At 34.9% G+C, this 15,375-nt stretch overlaps 3 protein-coding genes across 3 annotated transcripts; 2 read left to right on the top strand and 1 right to left on the bottom strand.

The window, feature by feature from the left end:
- Positions 1 to 1,613: 1,613 nt before the first annotated feature.
- LOC109170257 (isoflavone reductase-like protein) lies at positions 1,614 to 3,399 on the top strand. The gene is made up of 5 exons (XM_019319288.1): positions 1,614 to 1,887; positions 1,971 to 2,105; positions 2,212 to 2,449; positions 2,704 to 2,907; positions 3,003 to 3,399. Exons 1-5 carry the CDS (start codon positions 1,705 to 1,707, stop codon positions 3,167 to 3,169), a joined length of 927 nt encoding a protein of 308 aa, XP_019174833.1. The 5' UTR covers positions 1,614 to 1,704; the 3' UTR covers positions 3,170 to 3,399.
- Positions 3,400 to 4,665: 1,266 nt separating this feature from the next.
- On the top strand, positions 4,666 to 7,387 carry LOC109170259 (gamma carbonic anhydrase 2, mitochondrial-like). Its single transcript, XM_019319290.1, has 5 exons — positions 4,666 to 4,925; positions 6,006 to 6,149; positions 6,418 to 6,543; positions 6,616 to 6,767; positions 6,865 to 7,387. Exons 1-5 carry the CDS (start codon positions 4,811 to 4,813, stop codon positions 7,156 to 7,158), a joined length of 831 nt encoding a protein of 276 aa, XP_019174835.1. The 5' UTR covers positions 4,666 to 4,810; the 3' UTR covers positions 7,159 to 7,387.
- Positions 7,388 to 11,175: 3,788 nt separating this feature from the next.
- On the bottom strand, positions 11,176 to 14,748 carry LOC109170252 (abscisic acid 8'-hydroxylase 4). Its single transcript, XM_019319280.1, has 10 exons — positions 14,458 to 14,748; positions 14,059 to 14,380; positions 13,316 to 13,465; positions 13,029 to 13,230; positions 12,766 to 12,845; positions 12,400 to 12,486; positions 12,215 to 12,293; positions 11,919 to 12,025; positions 11,591 to 11,709; positions 11,176 to 11,449 (listed from the first exon to the last, which is right to left on the bottom strand). The coding sequence occupies exons 1-10, from the start codon at positions 14,709 to 14,711 to the stop codon at positions 11,329 to 11,331; spliced, it is 1,521 nt and encodes a 506-aa protein (XP_019174825.1). The 5' UTR covers positions 14,712 to 14,748; the 3' UTR covers positions 11,176 to 11,328.
- Between the last annotated feature and the right edge of the window lie 627 nt (positions 14,749 to 15,375).

Here is a 15,375-nt window from a genome sequence, read left to right as displayed (position 1 = left end):
ATTATGAATATATAACTTTATAATTATAAGCATATGGCTCAGTAATTATGAACACAGAACAATGTGCTGTGTGCACCATCCACGGTTGCACTGTATAATTTGCCACCTTTTTCTTTATTTCAAGATACCCACAATACTTGGGCTAGAAGTTAAGCCCAATGCTCCACAATATCTGGGCCAGATATTAAGCCCAATCCAAAGGTCATGGAATGTAAAACATGCATTTTCTATCATAGACTCGTAGTGAATCAACTTAAACTAAGCTGGACTTTTGCTCACTATGCAGGTGGTATTGCTCATCTTAAGGCGGTTTATTGTGCTAATTTTCACATTTTTTGATCAGTTGAGCTGTTCATACAAATAAAAAAAGGAAAGGTATTGGCCCTGTTTAATAAAATAGTTAGCTTATAGGCTAATTTTAGCTTATTTGGCCACTATTAGCTAGTTTTTTAATTTGGTTAAAAAATCAATATATATGTTTAGGTAATTAACTTTTTGTAACTCCAAAATGTTAAAATTCAAAAAGTTGCTTAAAGTAACTTTAAAAAAAAAATTATACCAAACAGCTATCAGCTATCAGCTAACATCTAATTTACTAAACACCTTTCAATAATTAACTAATGTTATTAACTAGTTATACTCTTTAATTAACTCAATCAGCTAACAGTCATTTACCAAATAGGGTCAGATATTTGTATAAAGGATATATATTATCTATTAATCTAAAATTTTGGAGAAAAAGTTAACAAGATCTCTCATCTAGAGCGGTGGATAAATAGTTGATGTGGGTATACGATAGTCCATAGACTTATCTATCTAACTTTTTCTCTCGCCACCATCCTCAATTATATATGTAATTCTCAACATTTGGATTTCAGAAATATATTTATTTTTTTAAAAAAGTAAATATGTCATACGTGTGACGTGTCACACCTTCCTTAAAACACACCCATCACCTGTGATTACTCACATCGCATTACACCTTCCTTAAAACACACTCTTCACCAACTATTAGTGGTCACGTCGCATTGAACTGAACTGATTGCCATTATAGCGTCTGCATTCATTAAACAAAATGAATGGTTGCCATTATAGCGTCTCCATTCACAAGCAACTTCCAATTCAACTGCCCATATCAATCTTCTTTTGTTTTGGGGCTTGCAACTATTCAAACCTACAGGACTTGCCCACAACCTACTATTTGACTTAATGCTACTAATCTTGTCGATACATAATCATGACACCTCCACTCCTACCATACTCCCACCTAAACTTTCTAGAAGTTTATAAACATCTAATAACATATAAACCGGCCCGGTTGGGTAAATGAGTGTTTGCTGATAAGTGATAACTGTTAACTGTTAGCTGATTGGATTAATTAAAAGGTATAACTAGTTGATAACAGTTTGGTAAATTAGCTGATAGTATAATTCCTTTTCTTAAAAATCTAATTAAAAAATTGCTTTGAGTAGCTTTTTAAATTTTAAAATAGTACCAATTGACATACCAACAAATGTTTAAAAAAGAAAACACAACTGATACAGGCTGGAATACAGGAATTACATTTATGTCACAAATAGGTACTTATGGTAATTGCCATCCCCAACCGAGTGCTTAAATTGTGGTGGAGTCAAACCAGTTTTCATCGTACACTTGCATTGTCTGCTTCCTACATTCCTCTGTGCAACAAAAAAAATTTGCAAAATGGCTGAGAAAAGCAAGATTTTGATCATCGGCGGAACTGGGTACATCGGCAAATTTGTGGTGGAAGCGAGTGCAAAATCCGCGCACCCTACCTTCGCCTTGGTCAGAGAAAGCACCGTTTCCGATCCCGTTAAAGGGAAGATCATCGAGAACTTCAAAAACTCCGGCGTCACTCTGGTTTATGTATGCCAAGATTCCTGTGTTTCTTTAGATATATATGAAACAATAACACAGATCACATATTTGTATATATATATACGTTTCAGGGAGATTTGTATGATCATGCGAGCTTGGTGAAGGCAATAAAGCAGGTGGATGTGGTGATCTCAACCGTGGGTCACTTGCAATTGGCTGATCAAACCAAGATCATTGCTGCAATCAAAGAAGCCGGGAATGTTAAGGTTGTCGCCTTGTCGGTGGTCATAATCTATACTACTGTATTATAGTATATTTGTTGTTTGGTTGGGTTTATTTTTGTTGTCTGGTTTCTTGAACTGTATTATGCAGCGTTTCTTCCCGTCGGAGTTTGGGAACGACGTGGACCGTGTGGAGGCAGTTGAGCCTGCAAAATCTGCATTTGAGACCAAAGCTCAAATCCGGAGAGCCATTGAAGGAGAAGGGATTCCTTACACCTATGTTTCAGCCAACTATTTTGCTGGCTATTTCCTCCCTACATTGGTGCAGCTTGGAGCCACTTCCCCTCCTCGAGATAAAGTTGTCATTCTGGGAGATGGAACTGTTAAAGGTATTGCTTTTATTCGATTTTGTATCCTTCTCACAATCTACCAACCAACTGTAAAACCCGTTCTGGGTGCCTATAAGGAGTTCACCATATTTGGTTAAACTTTCACACTACGACTGTTAGGACTGGATTTTGTGTCCTTCCCACAATCTACCAGCCAAGAACTAACTGAGTTGTCTTTGCAGGTATTTGTCATGCATGCTTTATGAATTGAAATGTTTTTGGTTTTGATCTTCAACTCGATCTTTTGTGTGTAGCTGTTTTCAATGACGAACATGACATTGGGACCTACACGATCAAGGCTGTGGATGATCCAAGAACACTGAACAAGGTTGTGTACTTGAAGCCCCCCAAGAACATCTACTCCTTCAATGAGCTTGTGGCATTGTGGGAGAAGAAGATTGGGAAAACACTGGAGAAAAGCTATGTCTCAGAAGAACAACTTCTGAAGCAAATTCAAGGTCTGCAATATACCCTTCTGATTTCTGAATCTTGATTGTATAATGGAACAATGGAAACCTTTGCCCATTTAATTTGTAATTGTGGTTTGTTGCAGAGTCTCCCATACCCATAAACGTGGTGCTATCAATCAACCACTCAGTGTTTGTGAAGGGTGGTCATACCAACTTTGTGATTGAGCCATCATTCGGAGTTGAGGCTTCAGAGCTTTATCCTGATGTCAAGTATACTACTGTGGAGGAGTACCTGGAAAAATTTGTCTGAAATGCATGCTGTGATGGATGCTTTAGTTTTCATGTTCTGCACACTGAGAAATTAAATAAAATGCTTGATCTGATGAGCTATGATCACAGTGCATCTTTCATGGGACATTTGCATATGGTTTTCAGTTTAGAAGAACTGTAGTTGTTGTTGTGCACTGGGTTTATATGCATGTAATGCTGGTTTATCTCTTACAATTTCTGAGAATCTAAAATTGCTTGAAAATTATATTCTCTGAGAAGTGCCTGTTTGAATGACCACATACTCACTCCTATACAAACAGACACTGCACAAAGCCCACAAACACATGAAATAAAACAACAACAAGCAACATAGTTTTAAGTGATTCAACAAAATTCTTGTTTAGCCCCGTGGGGCGGCGGGCCTAGCTCAGGTAGTCCATCACTTTATCTAAAGTTAACAACATGGTTTAGCTCAAATAGTCGATCATTTGACCTAAAGTTGACAACAACGACTAGCTCAAGTGGTTGATCACTTGACCTAAAACCAACAACATCGGGGAGTTAGGGTTTCCACACAAGAAAATGCAAAAGGAAATAATCCATCACTGCTGTCAACTTTTTAACTAGTGGAATTCTTGGTATGTACCTTCCACAAGGACCACAACATTCATGGTGTCCATGGAAGCCAACCACTGACCCAAAATATGGGCCCTTTTAGGCTTTGCACTTTCGCCTAATAATTTTACAATTTCGATATATAATTTAACTGGTTAATTGATACAAATAAAACTAATAATTCTACTTCACTAGCACTTGCATAGTTGCATCTTAACAAAAAATTTGCAGGATCACTCATCTTTTACAGAACAAAGAGTGCTTACCTCCTACTCTCCTAACCTCCAATATAAAGTCCCATATAACACCTTATAGTTATAAACTTTTTTTTTTTGTAAATAAAAAGAAAATGCAATATTAATTCCTACCACAATTACCTTAAACGCATTTCTAATTTGAAATCACCCCTCATTTTTTACAATGATTAAATACTGTGAAAAAAGAATAAGAGAATATATGTATATAATTGTAAATTAATAAAAAATATCAACATTAATATAAAGATTATAAAATAAAATAAAATATATTTATTAATATATAAAGGTAAAAATGTGCAATTTGTTTTTATTAGTTTAGTTTTGTGGGCACTTATAAAGTTCAATATCTACTTAGAGGAGAGTATAAAATTAGTTTTATTGTGTTCCAAAATAGGTAATCGAGTAGGTAGAGCATAACTCTTATACATTAATGTCACGTGTTTGATTTTTAATACTCCGTAATTTTCAATTTCCTCACGAGTTGAATCCGTCACGTAGTGCACTTGTGCCGTGACATATCTTGCCATTTATCGAGATTGAAGTGAAAGTTTTTGGGTTAGTGTGAAAATAAAATACCCATTATTTTTTTGGTCTGAAAATGAAAAAAGTATAGGTTTTTTAATTTTTACTCTACAATTCCGGATTTGCCCTTGTATGACCTCTAGCATCTGCTCAGCTGCCCTAAACACAAGGCCTGCATCCTCCTGACCTTACCCCAGGAGTATTGCTCTCTCTATAGCCATCATCGCAAAATTCACTGAAGATCATCAAGAGCCGCACAGCAAGAAGACGAAGAAGAAGAGAACGAAATGGGAAGTCTAGGGAAAGCGATATACACACTAGGATCGCTGATTCGAGGCTCCGGCAAAGCCCTTGATCGCATCGGCTGCGGCCTTCAAGGCAGCTACTACTTGTCGGAACAGCGTATGTGCATTCTCACCCCCCCGCAAATTTCTTTCCTTTTGATTCATATGCTCACCCAACACCTCCAATCTCTCTTAATTGTTCTTTGATTCAATAATGCTTGTATGTCGTTGATTTTGTTATGTTCTGTTTTGTATTTGTACCGGTGTTCGTCAATTGAAATAAATTACTGGATCTCACAGAAAAAGTTCAGATTTTTAGGTAAAAAGTGGTGAGAAATTAAAGTTTTAAAGAATAACAAAAGTAAAGCATTTCAAAACAAATGGGGAATGCATGTGAAGGAACATAATAGGTTGCATTCTGAGGATAAATGGGAAAACTGGAAAAGATACATAGTATGGGAAAAAAGCTCCATTTTTTTACCAGAAAAAGATGAGGAAAAGAGATGGTTGCCCGTTGGTTCCCTCTTTAGTTGTATGGAGAAAATGGCAAAGTATTTTGGTAGTTATCCTAGTTAGTATAAAATTACAACAGAAGATGTCAATTAAGATGGGAAACGATACATAGTATGGGAAAAAAGCCCCATTTTTTACCAGAAAAAGAAGAAGAAAAGAGATGATTCCCTGTTGGTTCCTCTTTAGTTGTATGGAGAAAATGGCAAACAATTTTGGTAGTTATCCTAGTTAGTATTAAATTACAATAGAAGATGTCAAGTAAGATGATTGAAATTTGAAATGACCTTCCCAGAGGATGTTAGCTGCGGTAGTTCAGGGAAAAACTATATGAATTACACGATAAGTGGCCTCAATTGAAAGAGACTAAGCAACTGATTTACCACATAGATTACTGTAAGGGGATAAAGTTTATAACTTTAATGATGCTTCTAATGTTGGCAGTCGATATCCTATTCAAAAAAGTTTTATTCATAAAAAGCTTTCAAAACCTTGATTAAGGCAGTCTCCATTTTGTACGAATGAGTTCCTCTTTATGGCTGAATTTTGTTTTGATTCCCCTTTTTGAACCATATTGATAATATTTTGTTGTTTCAGGATGACATCTGTAGTTTAGAGCTGTTAAATTAGCTTGTTTTATTAATTTGTTTGAATTTCACATGCTATTATTGACATCTTATATCTTTAGTGTCCAGGCACCGAACTCTTATGGACCTATTTGACAAATCCCCTGTTGTTGACAAAGACGCATTTGTAGCACCAGGTGCCTCAGTAATTGGCGATGTCCAAGTGGGAAGAAATTCATCTATTTGGTATGGATGTGTATTGAGAGGTAGGTCTTTTTCAATTATACTGGATTTGCATAAATGAGAATTTTGCGTTTAAAGTCACCATTTTTCTATCATGATTTCTTTTTATGTTGTGGTTGATACAAATATTATAGTTATAGACTTGCCAACATTGTATATTGGTGCGTACATTTTGAGTCTTCCTTGTCCGTGTAGCCCCTCCACATTCTTTTCTTTGGATTGCTTTTTCTGCATTACATAGATGAAAGAGAAGAACTGCTGTACTATGATTCCATATATTTTTGTATACAGGTGATGTGAACAGAATTCGTGTTGGAGCTGGAACCAACATACAGGACAACTCCCTCGTTCATGTGGCAAAATTAAATTCGGGTGGCAGGGATCTACCGACTATTATTGGGGACAATGTTACCATTGGTGAGCATCATATATCAACCTTACTATTCCTTTCTCCTAAAGTATATCCATAACGATTTAGCAAACACACAGGGCATAGTGCGGTTATACATGCCTGCACTATTGATGATGAGGCATTTGTTGGTATGGGAGCAATATTGCTCGATGGTGTCCATCTCGGGAAACATGCGATGGTTGCTGCAGGAGCCCTCGTGAGACAGAACACTAAAATTCCCTCGGGAGAGGTATGGCTATCAAATGCATATTTTCCATTTTCCACTTCTCCAATTTCCCGTTTTCCCAGAAAATCTCCAATTTGCTTATGTTTTGTTTTGATCACAGATATGGGCCGGTAATCCAGCCAAGTTCCTGAGAAAGCTAACCGAGGAAGAGGTAGCCTTCATATCTCAATCGGCCACAACTTACACCAACCTTGCACGAGTCCATGCAGCTGAGAACTCGAAATCCTTTGACGAAATTGAATTCGAGAGGATGCTCCGCAAGAAGTACGCCCGACGTGACGAGGACTACGACTCGATGATTGGCGTCGTGCGTGAAACTCCCCCAGAACTTGTTCTTCCTGATAACATTCTGCCCGATAAAGCCAAGAGCTCCAACGAGGTGTACGTAAGGTAGCCTTTCCCTCTTTGCTTGTTTAGGAGTTACGTTGGTGGGTGGAGACTGGCATATATTTCATCCGTCCCTGGATAATAATACCCAACTTAATGCTTTCTTCTTTTCCATGGCTTTCAAGAAACTCGTGTTTTTCAGAGGGAGATGACTGCTGTTATTAACCAATATATACATGAGAATACTTTCCCCATTTTTCTCCTTATACAATTGATGAATTGAAGTAGGTGAATTGTACTTTGGTCTCTTTTCTTTTGAATATACATACAACTGTTCAACAGTGCAGGGAAAGATAGAGAACATGAATAGTGAGCTAGGATTCTAATACTCATTTTCTTAAAAATAAATAAAATAAATAGACAAAAAATATATATTACGGATTGTTTGGAGGACATAGCTTGACTGAGAGTGTCTTGACGACGAAGATGAATTGAAACTTGAAACATTCTCGGCAAAGCACGAGTCTTGTTAGTTAAAATGTTAGACAAATTAAGGCTGTCTTCTTATGTAGAAATAAACAAAAAAAAAAATTTTTTTTAAAACTTTTTAGAAAATTAGCTTTCATGAGGAGTTGACTTTGAAGTTCTTATGTGGAAATAAACAATTTAAAAACACTTTTTAGAAAATTAGCTTTCATGAGGAGTTGAATTTGAAGTTCTTATGTAGAAATAAACAATTTAAAAACAAAACAAAAAAAAAAAAAAAACATTTTAGAAAATTAGCTTTCATGAGGAGTTGAATTTGAAATTTTATGATTATCAAGTCAATTATCCAATTAACTTGGTTGGAGTTGAATTTGAAATTTTATGATTATCAAGTCAATTATCCAATTAACTTGGTTACAATTATCTCGATGTGATAATTTGCTATATTAGGTAGTGACTAATTGTGAGTAACAATTGTAGGAGTGATTACCATTTCTTTACTTAAACCTTTCTGATCGGGTTAAGCCACCACAACTTCATATCACAAAAAGAAATGTTAGAGTGGCTCTAGAGATAGGATCTTGTGAGCTTAGAATTTATGGACTTAAAATTAGTTTAGTGAAATTGAAATTACTTGAGTATTAAAAATGTCAAATCAATATTACTTTGTAATAGAGTTATAGTATTCGAAAAAAAAAATAAAAAAATTACATCAAATGCAGTGAATATCGAGTTGTATACCATGGACCAGGGTCCACTTTGCAAGGTGGACCCTGGTCCTAAACTACGTATAATTGTGTATTTTTAGTATTGAAATTGTGAACTTCTAGATATAAATTGTGTTTCTAAGTCAAAACAAATAACAACCTAATCTGTTAATATGAAATCAATTACATATATGTTAACTGTTCGTAGTATACAAATTGTAAATTTTTAAAAGGTAAATTGTGAACCATTGTGAATACTACTAGTATTTTGCACCCGTGTGATGCACGGCCATAAATAATAATAATAATAATAATAATAATAATAATAATAATAATAATAATAATAATAATAAAAACAATCTTAAACAATATAACTTAATAATAATAAAAAATGAAGAAAATTTATATAGAGTAAATTATTTAATAACAATTAACATTGAAATTGTATTACACATTATTAAAAAAAAAAAATTGTATATAACATTTTTAGTAGTATTCACAGATTGTCCATTATCCCTACAAATCAAAATTTTAATCCCCTTGAATTACTTACTCTTCAAAGTGCTACCTACATATATGTTAACTGTTCGTAGTATACAAATTGTAAAATTTTAAAAGGTAAATTATGAACCATTGTGAATACTAGTATTTGCATCCGTGCGATGCACGGCCATAAATAATAATAATAATAATAATAATAATAATAATAATAATAATAATAATAATAATAATAATAATAATAATAATAATAATAATAATAATATAATTAAACAATCTTAAACAATATAACTTAATAATAATAAAAAATGAAGAAAATTTATATAGAGTAAATTATTTAATAACAATTAACATTGAAATTGTATTACACATTATTAAAAAAAAAAATTTGTATATAACATTTTTAATAGTATTCACAGATTGTCCATTATCCCTACAAATCAAAATTTTAATCCCCTTGAATTACTTACTTTTCAAAGTGCTACCTACATTTGACCATGATTAAAGATAGATTTTCTCAAAACAAACTCACGTGCAATATAGAAAAATGATAAATATAATATAAAAATTATATGAATTATAAAATAATGCTAAATACAGTATAAAAATTATATGAACATAATTCATATTATTTTGTCAATTCATACACAAATGTAGACTCGAATCCACAAAATAATTTGCAGTGAATACCAACAATAGTTATGCTGTGCATCCGTATGCACCATGCATGGTGCATACGGATGCCAAAACGACGTCGTTTTATTAAAAAACGCGCGCCTTTAAAAAAAATTAAGGTTCGATTCCCAGCAACAACATTATATTGTTCATTCATTCTGGAATTTTAGTTCATAGATTATGAAATTATAGTTCATTGATTATGGAATTATAGTTCATCGATTCTGGAATTGTAGTTCATCGATTCTGAAATTTTAGTTCATAGATTATGGAATTTTAGTTCATTCATTCTGGAATTTTTAGTTCATAGATTAGATTCTGGAATTATCGTTCATCGATTATGAAATTATAGTTCATCGATTCTGAAATTTTAGTTCATATGTTGTTGCTGGGAATCGAACCTGATTTTTCTTTTTTAAGAGGAGACGCGCATTTTATTAAAACGACGTCTTTTTTTGCATTCGTATGCACCATGTCGAATACCAACCGTCGAAATGTTTAGCATTTTCAAAAGGAAAGCGTGGTTTTCGGGCTCGTTTGAGGTTTGGTCCAAACTACAAGAGCACCATGTCAACTAACTAACCTTTTTGTCACATCTTCCCTTTTAATTATTCATCCATTATGCCGCCATGATTTTATCCCACAAAATATGTTTAAGAATAAAAAATAATAATTCAAAAAGTAAAAAGAATTTCCCAAATACATTCTAAAGATGACGTAGTAATAACAATATATACGGCGACATAAAATAACATGTCAAAAACATTATTTTAAAAATATATATTTTAGTAAATAAGATTCCAAAGACACTTACTTGACCAGAAAACTTCTTCATGGGGGGAAACTCTCCATAAATGAATCCTTAAAACACTCTCAGATCATTCTATATTCATATGCAAATCCCTCAGCTCCTCCATTTTAGGAGAGATTTTGATTTTCCTTTCTCCCAAGAATTCTATTGCCATTAATGGAACTTCTTCCACCTTCCGAAGAAATCCCAATCCGAATAAATGGTGGAAACTCTATAAACTATGTTCAGCATTCTCCAGTGCTGTTTGATAGATATTTGGAAATGCGAGAAGAATATAATGCGGCCACGTTTAGTTATCGCTTTCGGAAGATGAAGACGATGAAGAAGTTGCTGCTCCTAGAAGTGTTCGTCTTCCTCGTATTGGTTGTTTTCTGGTCGTGGACTCGACTTCCAGCGGCCGTTAGATTCTCCGGCGCCTTGTTGGTTGACCTGTCCGGTCTTCTTCGCAACCCTCACATGGTTTTCCTCTTCTGCAACGCCATTGTCTTCGCGGTCTTCCTGCTCTGCCGCCGCCAAACGGAAATCAGTAGAAACTCCGATGGCGATATTGTGTGCCGCTGCGGTGGAACTCAAGCCGCAGAAATACTCGCCCCTCTTTCGCCGCCAGAAGCGGCGGCGGAGGATAGCGGAGCAGGAGAAGAGGAAATCATAATAAAGACGGTGTGCTGGGAGAGCGTGGTTTTAAAACCGCAGTGCAACGAGGAGGCGGCGGCGATTGCGTTGCAGCAGCGTCAAAGTGGCAGCAGCCTAGAGAGCGGTGCGATTGAAAATCTGAACGATGAGGAGTTTCGCCGGAAAATCGAGAGATTCATAAGAAAAAACCACGAGCAGTTCAAAGTAAGCAACGAAACATGAATGGCTGATTGGGTTATTTGTCAATTTACTTAATTGATAGTATTAATTGATTACTAAAAAAATGTTTGATAATACATAGTACACATTATGTCTACTATTAATGATTTAATGTACCTACTATGATCATCATCGTCATTAGCATAAAACATAGTACACATATTATGTATACCAATGTTGCATTGGCTTGACCTTTTATGTATATATATTATGGTGTTGATGAAGTAAAACTTTTGTTGATACGTGTAACATGTATAGGACAACCACTTTTTAATCTTGAAAAAAGTGTCCATTTTTCTACGCTCCAGTCTTTGTCAATCACTTCCCACCTGTCCATTGTTATGATTATTAAAAAAAAAAAAAAGGTGATTTGAATAAATAATAAATAATAAATTATTAAATACGGAGTAATTAGAACTATTTAATGTGTTATATGTATGCATGTTAAGGTTGTGAGTCCCTTAGCTTACTCGTATATAGTGACCAAACGATGGAGAAAGACCAACATCATTGCCTTGGCCATGTTCAACCCGATGCATGTTCTCCCGCCTGTTCCAAAAGCTAAGAAGCTGTATGGTTTTGCATCATCCTGCACCAATCAAAATTTATGATTATATCACAATAACTTTGTTTTACAGGAAAACCCATAACCACTATCCAAATATGGGTTGCTTTAGAAGGAAACCAGCTTAAGTTGTCTATAGCCGATCAAATTAAAAAGACTAATAGACAATCCTCACAAAGAATATAATTGAACTAGCTTGGAAGTTGGAACTATGTGTGCATAAGTTAACTTACATCGAACCTCGAGGGGATGAACTTGTTGGGATCATCGTATACATGTGGATCAAAATGTATTGATTTGGCGTCAACGTTAACATTCCAACCTTTCTTAATTTCATAACCTAAAAGCAACATCGACCACAAACAAATTTAAAGTGCTAGTAGTATAGATATGGGACAATGACATGGAGATTTAAGCTGGTTGTCTATAAAGTCAATGATCGAACTATTGACATTTGATTAATGATGGATGAGTCCCTTCCACTCAACCATGCACAGTCGCAAGTTGAAAAGATAGATTTATAACTAACCTTCGATTTCGCAATCTTGGAGTGCTACTCTAGGAAACCATGGGACTATGGATGCCATCCTAAGTGATTCCTTAACAACCTGTGAATTTAATGTAGTAGTAGTGTTTCATATATTTAAGAAACAAAAAGAATTAAGATATAAAAACAAAATGTGTGAATTGAAGTAAGTAGTTTTAGGGTTGTACCTTCAACGCATATGGCATGTGGTTAAGGTCTTCTAGTGTTAGGAATGTTTTCATGGAAATCTTTTCTTGTACCAACCATTGCTCAATCTGTCTCAATATTATATTAGACCATATTCATTAATCAAGAATATAAAATTTTCAAACACTGTATATAGCATGATATTAATTATACTTGAAAACGACAGAGCATTTGGGAAAATGTAAATCACGGTAGTATACATGTGCACACAAGATATTTGTCCACTTTAGACATAATCCCCACAATGCCGTCGTCGAGGTTTGAACCTTATCTCTTCTCCCAAATATTGTCTACGTATTGAACCATTGAGTTAAGCACGTGCGGGTAGTTATGTCGTTCTCTCTTACCTTAAGCTGGTTGAGGGCCTCTTCATTTTCATCCAAATACTTTATCATCCAAGCAATGGCACTAGCAGTTGTGTCTTGTCCTGCAGATTTAGTTAATTAAACTGTGGGATAACTGGAAAAGTTTATAATGTTAACCGATACCATCAGTATTTTTTGCACTTTGTATCATACTATATATCAACTTGCATGATTGTATATGGAATATATGATAATTGTATGAGATACATTAAAAAGTACATGAATTAAGTATGATCGGAGCTGACCTGCAATGATCATGGTCAAAATGTTATCTGTGATCTGCTCATCTGTCAACAAATTGTTTTCATCATCATCATCATCATCACCATTCTCATTATCCTTCTTCACCAGTAACAGGTGTTGCAGAAAATCATCATATTTTCCTCTTGGCCCCATTCTTCTTTCCTTGATTATCTTCCCCAGCTTCCTCGTGACCCCTTTTCTGGCCTGCACAATTTTGTTGGTTTGGAAAAGAAAATGGATTGGAGTAACTGTAATGGGGTTAGTTTGAATTGAATATATCGATGATCACCTGGAGGCCATTGTAGAATCTGGTCCAAGGTAATCTCAGAGGAAATGCAAGCATTGCTCCATAGACAAGCCCCACATCTCTTTGCAAAGCTTGTAGCTCTTCCTCGTCTTCCATGCTCAACACCATCTTGCAGATTGCTTTAAATGTAATCTGCTCAAAAACCCAGAAAATCTGATACATATATATCTTATACAATGAATATATATAGAGGTTAATGGAACAGTTAGTCAATTAGGTTGATGTCAGAACAATATTTACACATATTTTTCTTGTTTGATGGTTCAATATAATTACATGCAAGCATTTAAAAGTTCAGTGGACAAATTGCACAAAACAATTAGTTCAATATCAAATCTGACACTTTTTCCTAAATTTTTAAGATTTTTTAGGTACTATTAGTGGAATTTTGAGAACATGTTTAATAATCTAATTGATGAACTGTTTCAACAACCTTTGTTAGTGGTCAATAATAGCAATTAATGATTTGTTGGATACTAAAAGTAATAAGAAGATTAATTTTAAATTTTTTTTTTTTTTATCAGAACCTAGTGTTAAATTATCTTCTTATATTCCTTTTACGGTTAGAATCATAATGCTGAATTTACTTGATACATGCCTTCTGGTAATGACTACAGTTCCCCGGGGCAAAATAGATATATAGATACAAATAAAGACATACATACATGCACTATAAATTAAACAATATAATAATGTATAGTTGTGTTGACACTAAGCTAGCTAACCTGTAGAGCTTGATGGAGGACAATAACAGTGGCTTGGTGATGCCATGTTCCAACCGCCTTCAAAATCAATTCATCAAACAGTGGAACCATGGAGGATACAGAGTTCGTGGAGAACAAATGAGTGAAACTAGGTCGCAACAGTTTATGTTGTCGGATAGAAGCACATAGTAAACTTTGATCTCCGACTAGCTCTGCAATGGACTTTATATATCTCTTCGTAAACCTCCCTTTCTCGTTGCCCAAAACCGCCTTCGCCGCCTCCGCGCTCGACACGAAAACATGCGTCTCCCCAAATATTCTCGTCTTGAAGCAAACCCCATATCTATATATCCCCACATTCCACGATGAGATGTATGTATATATAGATTGAAAAAGGAAATGTATATATAATAATCTTACTTGAGTCTTCGGAGATGAACAAAGTGGTAGAAGCCTTTTTGGGTGTTGGCAGCGGCGGCCATGAACTGGATGGTTTCTCCGATGACGGGGAATCCGAGGTTGCCGGGAGGAGCAGCCGCCGTTGGTGGTGTTTTCCGACGTCTGTTTGTCGTTAAAACTTTCCATGACAGCCAAGAAAGAGTTAGGAATGTGAGCATGTAGTAGTACCAAGGAAGGGAATCAGAAGATACAAGAAGAAGTAGACGAAGTTCCATTGCTGATTCTTTAGCTTAATTGTCAAAGAATTGCAGTAAATATATAACGGAATATGAATGATTTAGTCAAAGGGTGAATCAATCTTTTTTGTTAATGGTAAGGCCAAAATGAACGGTTAGATGGAATTAGTGTTCTTTGATTCGACATATGTGGGCCTATTCATCTCCAACTTGAGCAATTATTATAAATCTATCATTTTTATATATTTTAATTAAAAAAAGTGGGCAGTTATTACTTGAATGTATATTTTGGATGAAAAATGTCTTGTGATTCTAATCAATAAAGGATCACAGTAAGAAGATAAATCAACATATGTTGTTCATAACTGACCAAGAAGGTCTATGATCCAACATTAGTGATTCTTGTGCCAAACTGAATGATAATCTATGAAGATCTTTTTATAGACTATTAGAAGGTTGAAAACATTGTTTTTTTTGTTAATTGAAGTGATATTTTCCTGACTTGTCGTCTATGCCCTCCACCTCCGTCACTTTTGCCACTACTAAGTAAGAAAGATGACTGCACGTACGGACTTAATTTAGTCGTTTAGTAGGTATTTTTAAGAAAAGAAATTAAAGTTTAAAACTGGATAATACACCGTAAAAATTATGTCCAAAATAGACATATCATCTCGTGTGTACAATGACATTTGGCCTATTCAAC

Source organism: Ipomoea nil, unplaced genomic scaffold (assembly GCF_001879475.1).
Source record: "Ipomoea nil cultivar Tokyo-kokei standard unplaced genomic scaffold, Asagao_1.1 scaffold3321, whole genome shotgun sequence".
In the NCBI taxonomy this organism is placed as follows: domain Eukaryota; kingdom Viridiplantae; phylum Streptophyta; class Magnoliopsida; order Solanales; family Convolvulaceae; genus Ipomoea; species Ipomoea nil.
Note: the sequence above shows the minus strand (reverse complement) of the source record. Positions and strands in the feature narration are given on the sequence as shown.

Excerpts from the sequence above, each read along its gene's own strand:
- LOC109170257 (XM_019319288.1), top strand. The coding sequence starts at position 1,705 with ATGGCTGAGAAAAGCAAGATTTTGATCATCGGCGGAACTGGGTACATC. Across the intron at positions 1,888-1,970 it reads CCGGCGTCACTCTGGTTTAT|GGAGATTTGTATGATCATGC; the intron begins GTATGCCAAGAT and ends TATACGTTTCAG. Across the intron at positions 2,106-2,211 it reads AAGAAGCCGGGAATGTTAAG|CGTTTCTTCCCGTCGGAGTT; the intron begins GTTGTCGCCTTG and ends TGTATTATGCAG.
- LOC109170259 (XM_019319290.1), top strand. The coding sequence starts at position 4,811 with ATGGGAAGTCTAGGGAAAGCGATATACACACTAGGATCGCTGATTCGA. Across the intron at positions 4,926-6,005 it reads CTACTACTTGTCGGAACAGC|TGTCCAGGCACCGAACTCTT; the intron begins GTATGTGCATTC and ends TTATATCTTTAG. Across the intron at positions 6,544-6,615 it reads TGGGGACAATGTTACCATTG|GGCATAGTGCGGTTATACAT; the intron begins GTGAGCATCATA and ends GCAAACACACAG.
- LOC109170252 (XM_019319280.1), bottom strand. The coding sequence starts at position 14,711 with ATGGAACTTCGTCTACTTCTTCTTGTATCTTCTGATTCCCTTCCTTGG. Across the intron at positions 12,846-13,028 it reads TTTGACCATGATCATTGCAG|GACAAGACACAACTGCTAGT; the intron begins GTCAGCTCCGAT and ends CTAAATCTGCAG. Across the intron at positions 11,450-11,590 it reads CGTTTGGTCACTATATACGA|GTGGGAAGTGATTGACAAAG; the intron begins GTAAGCTAAGGG and ends AACAATGGACAG.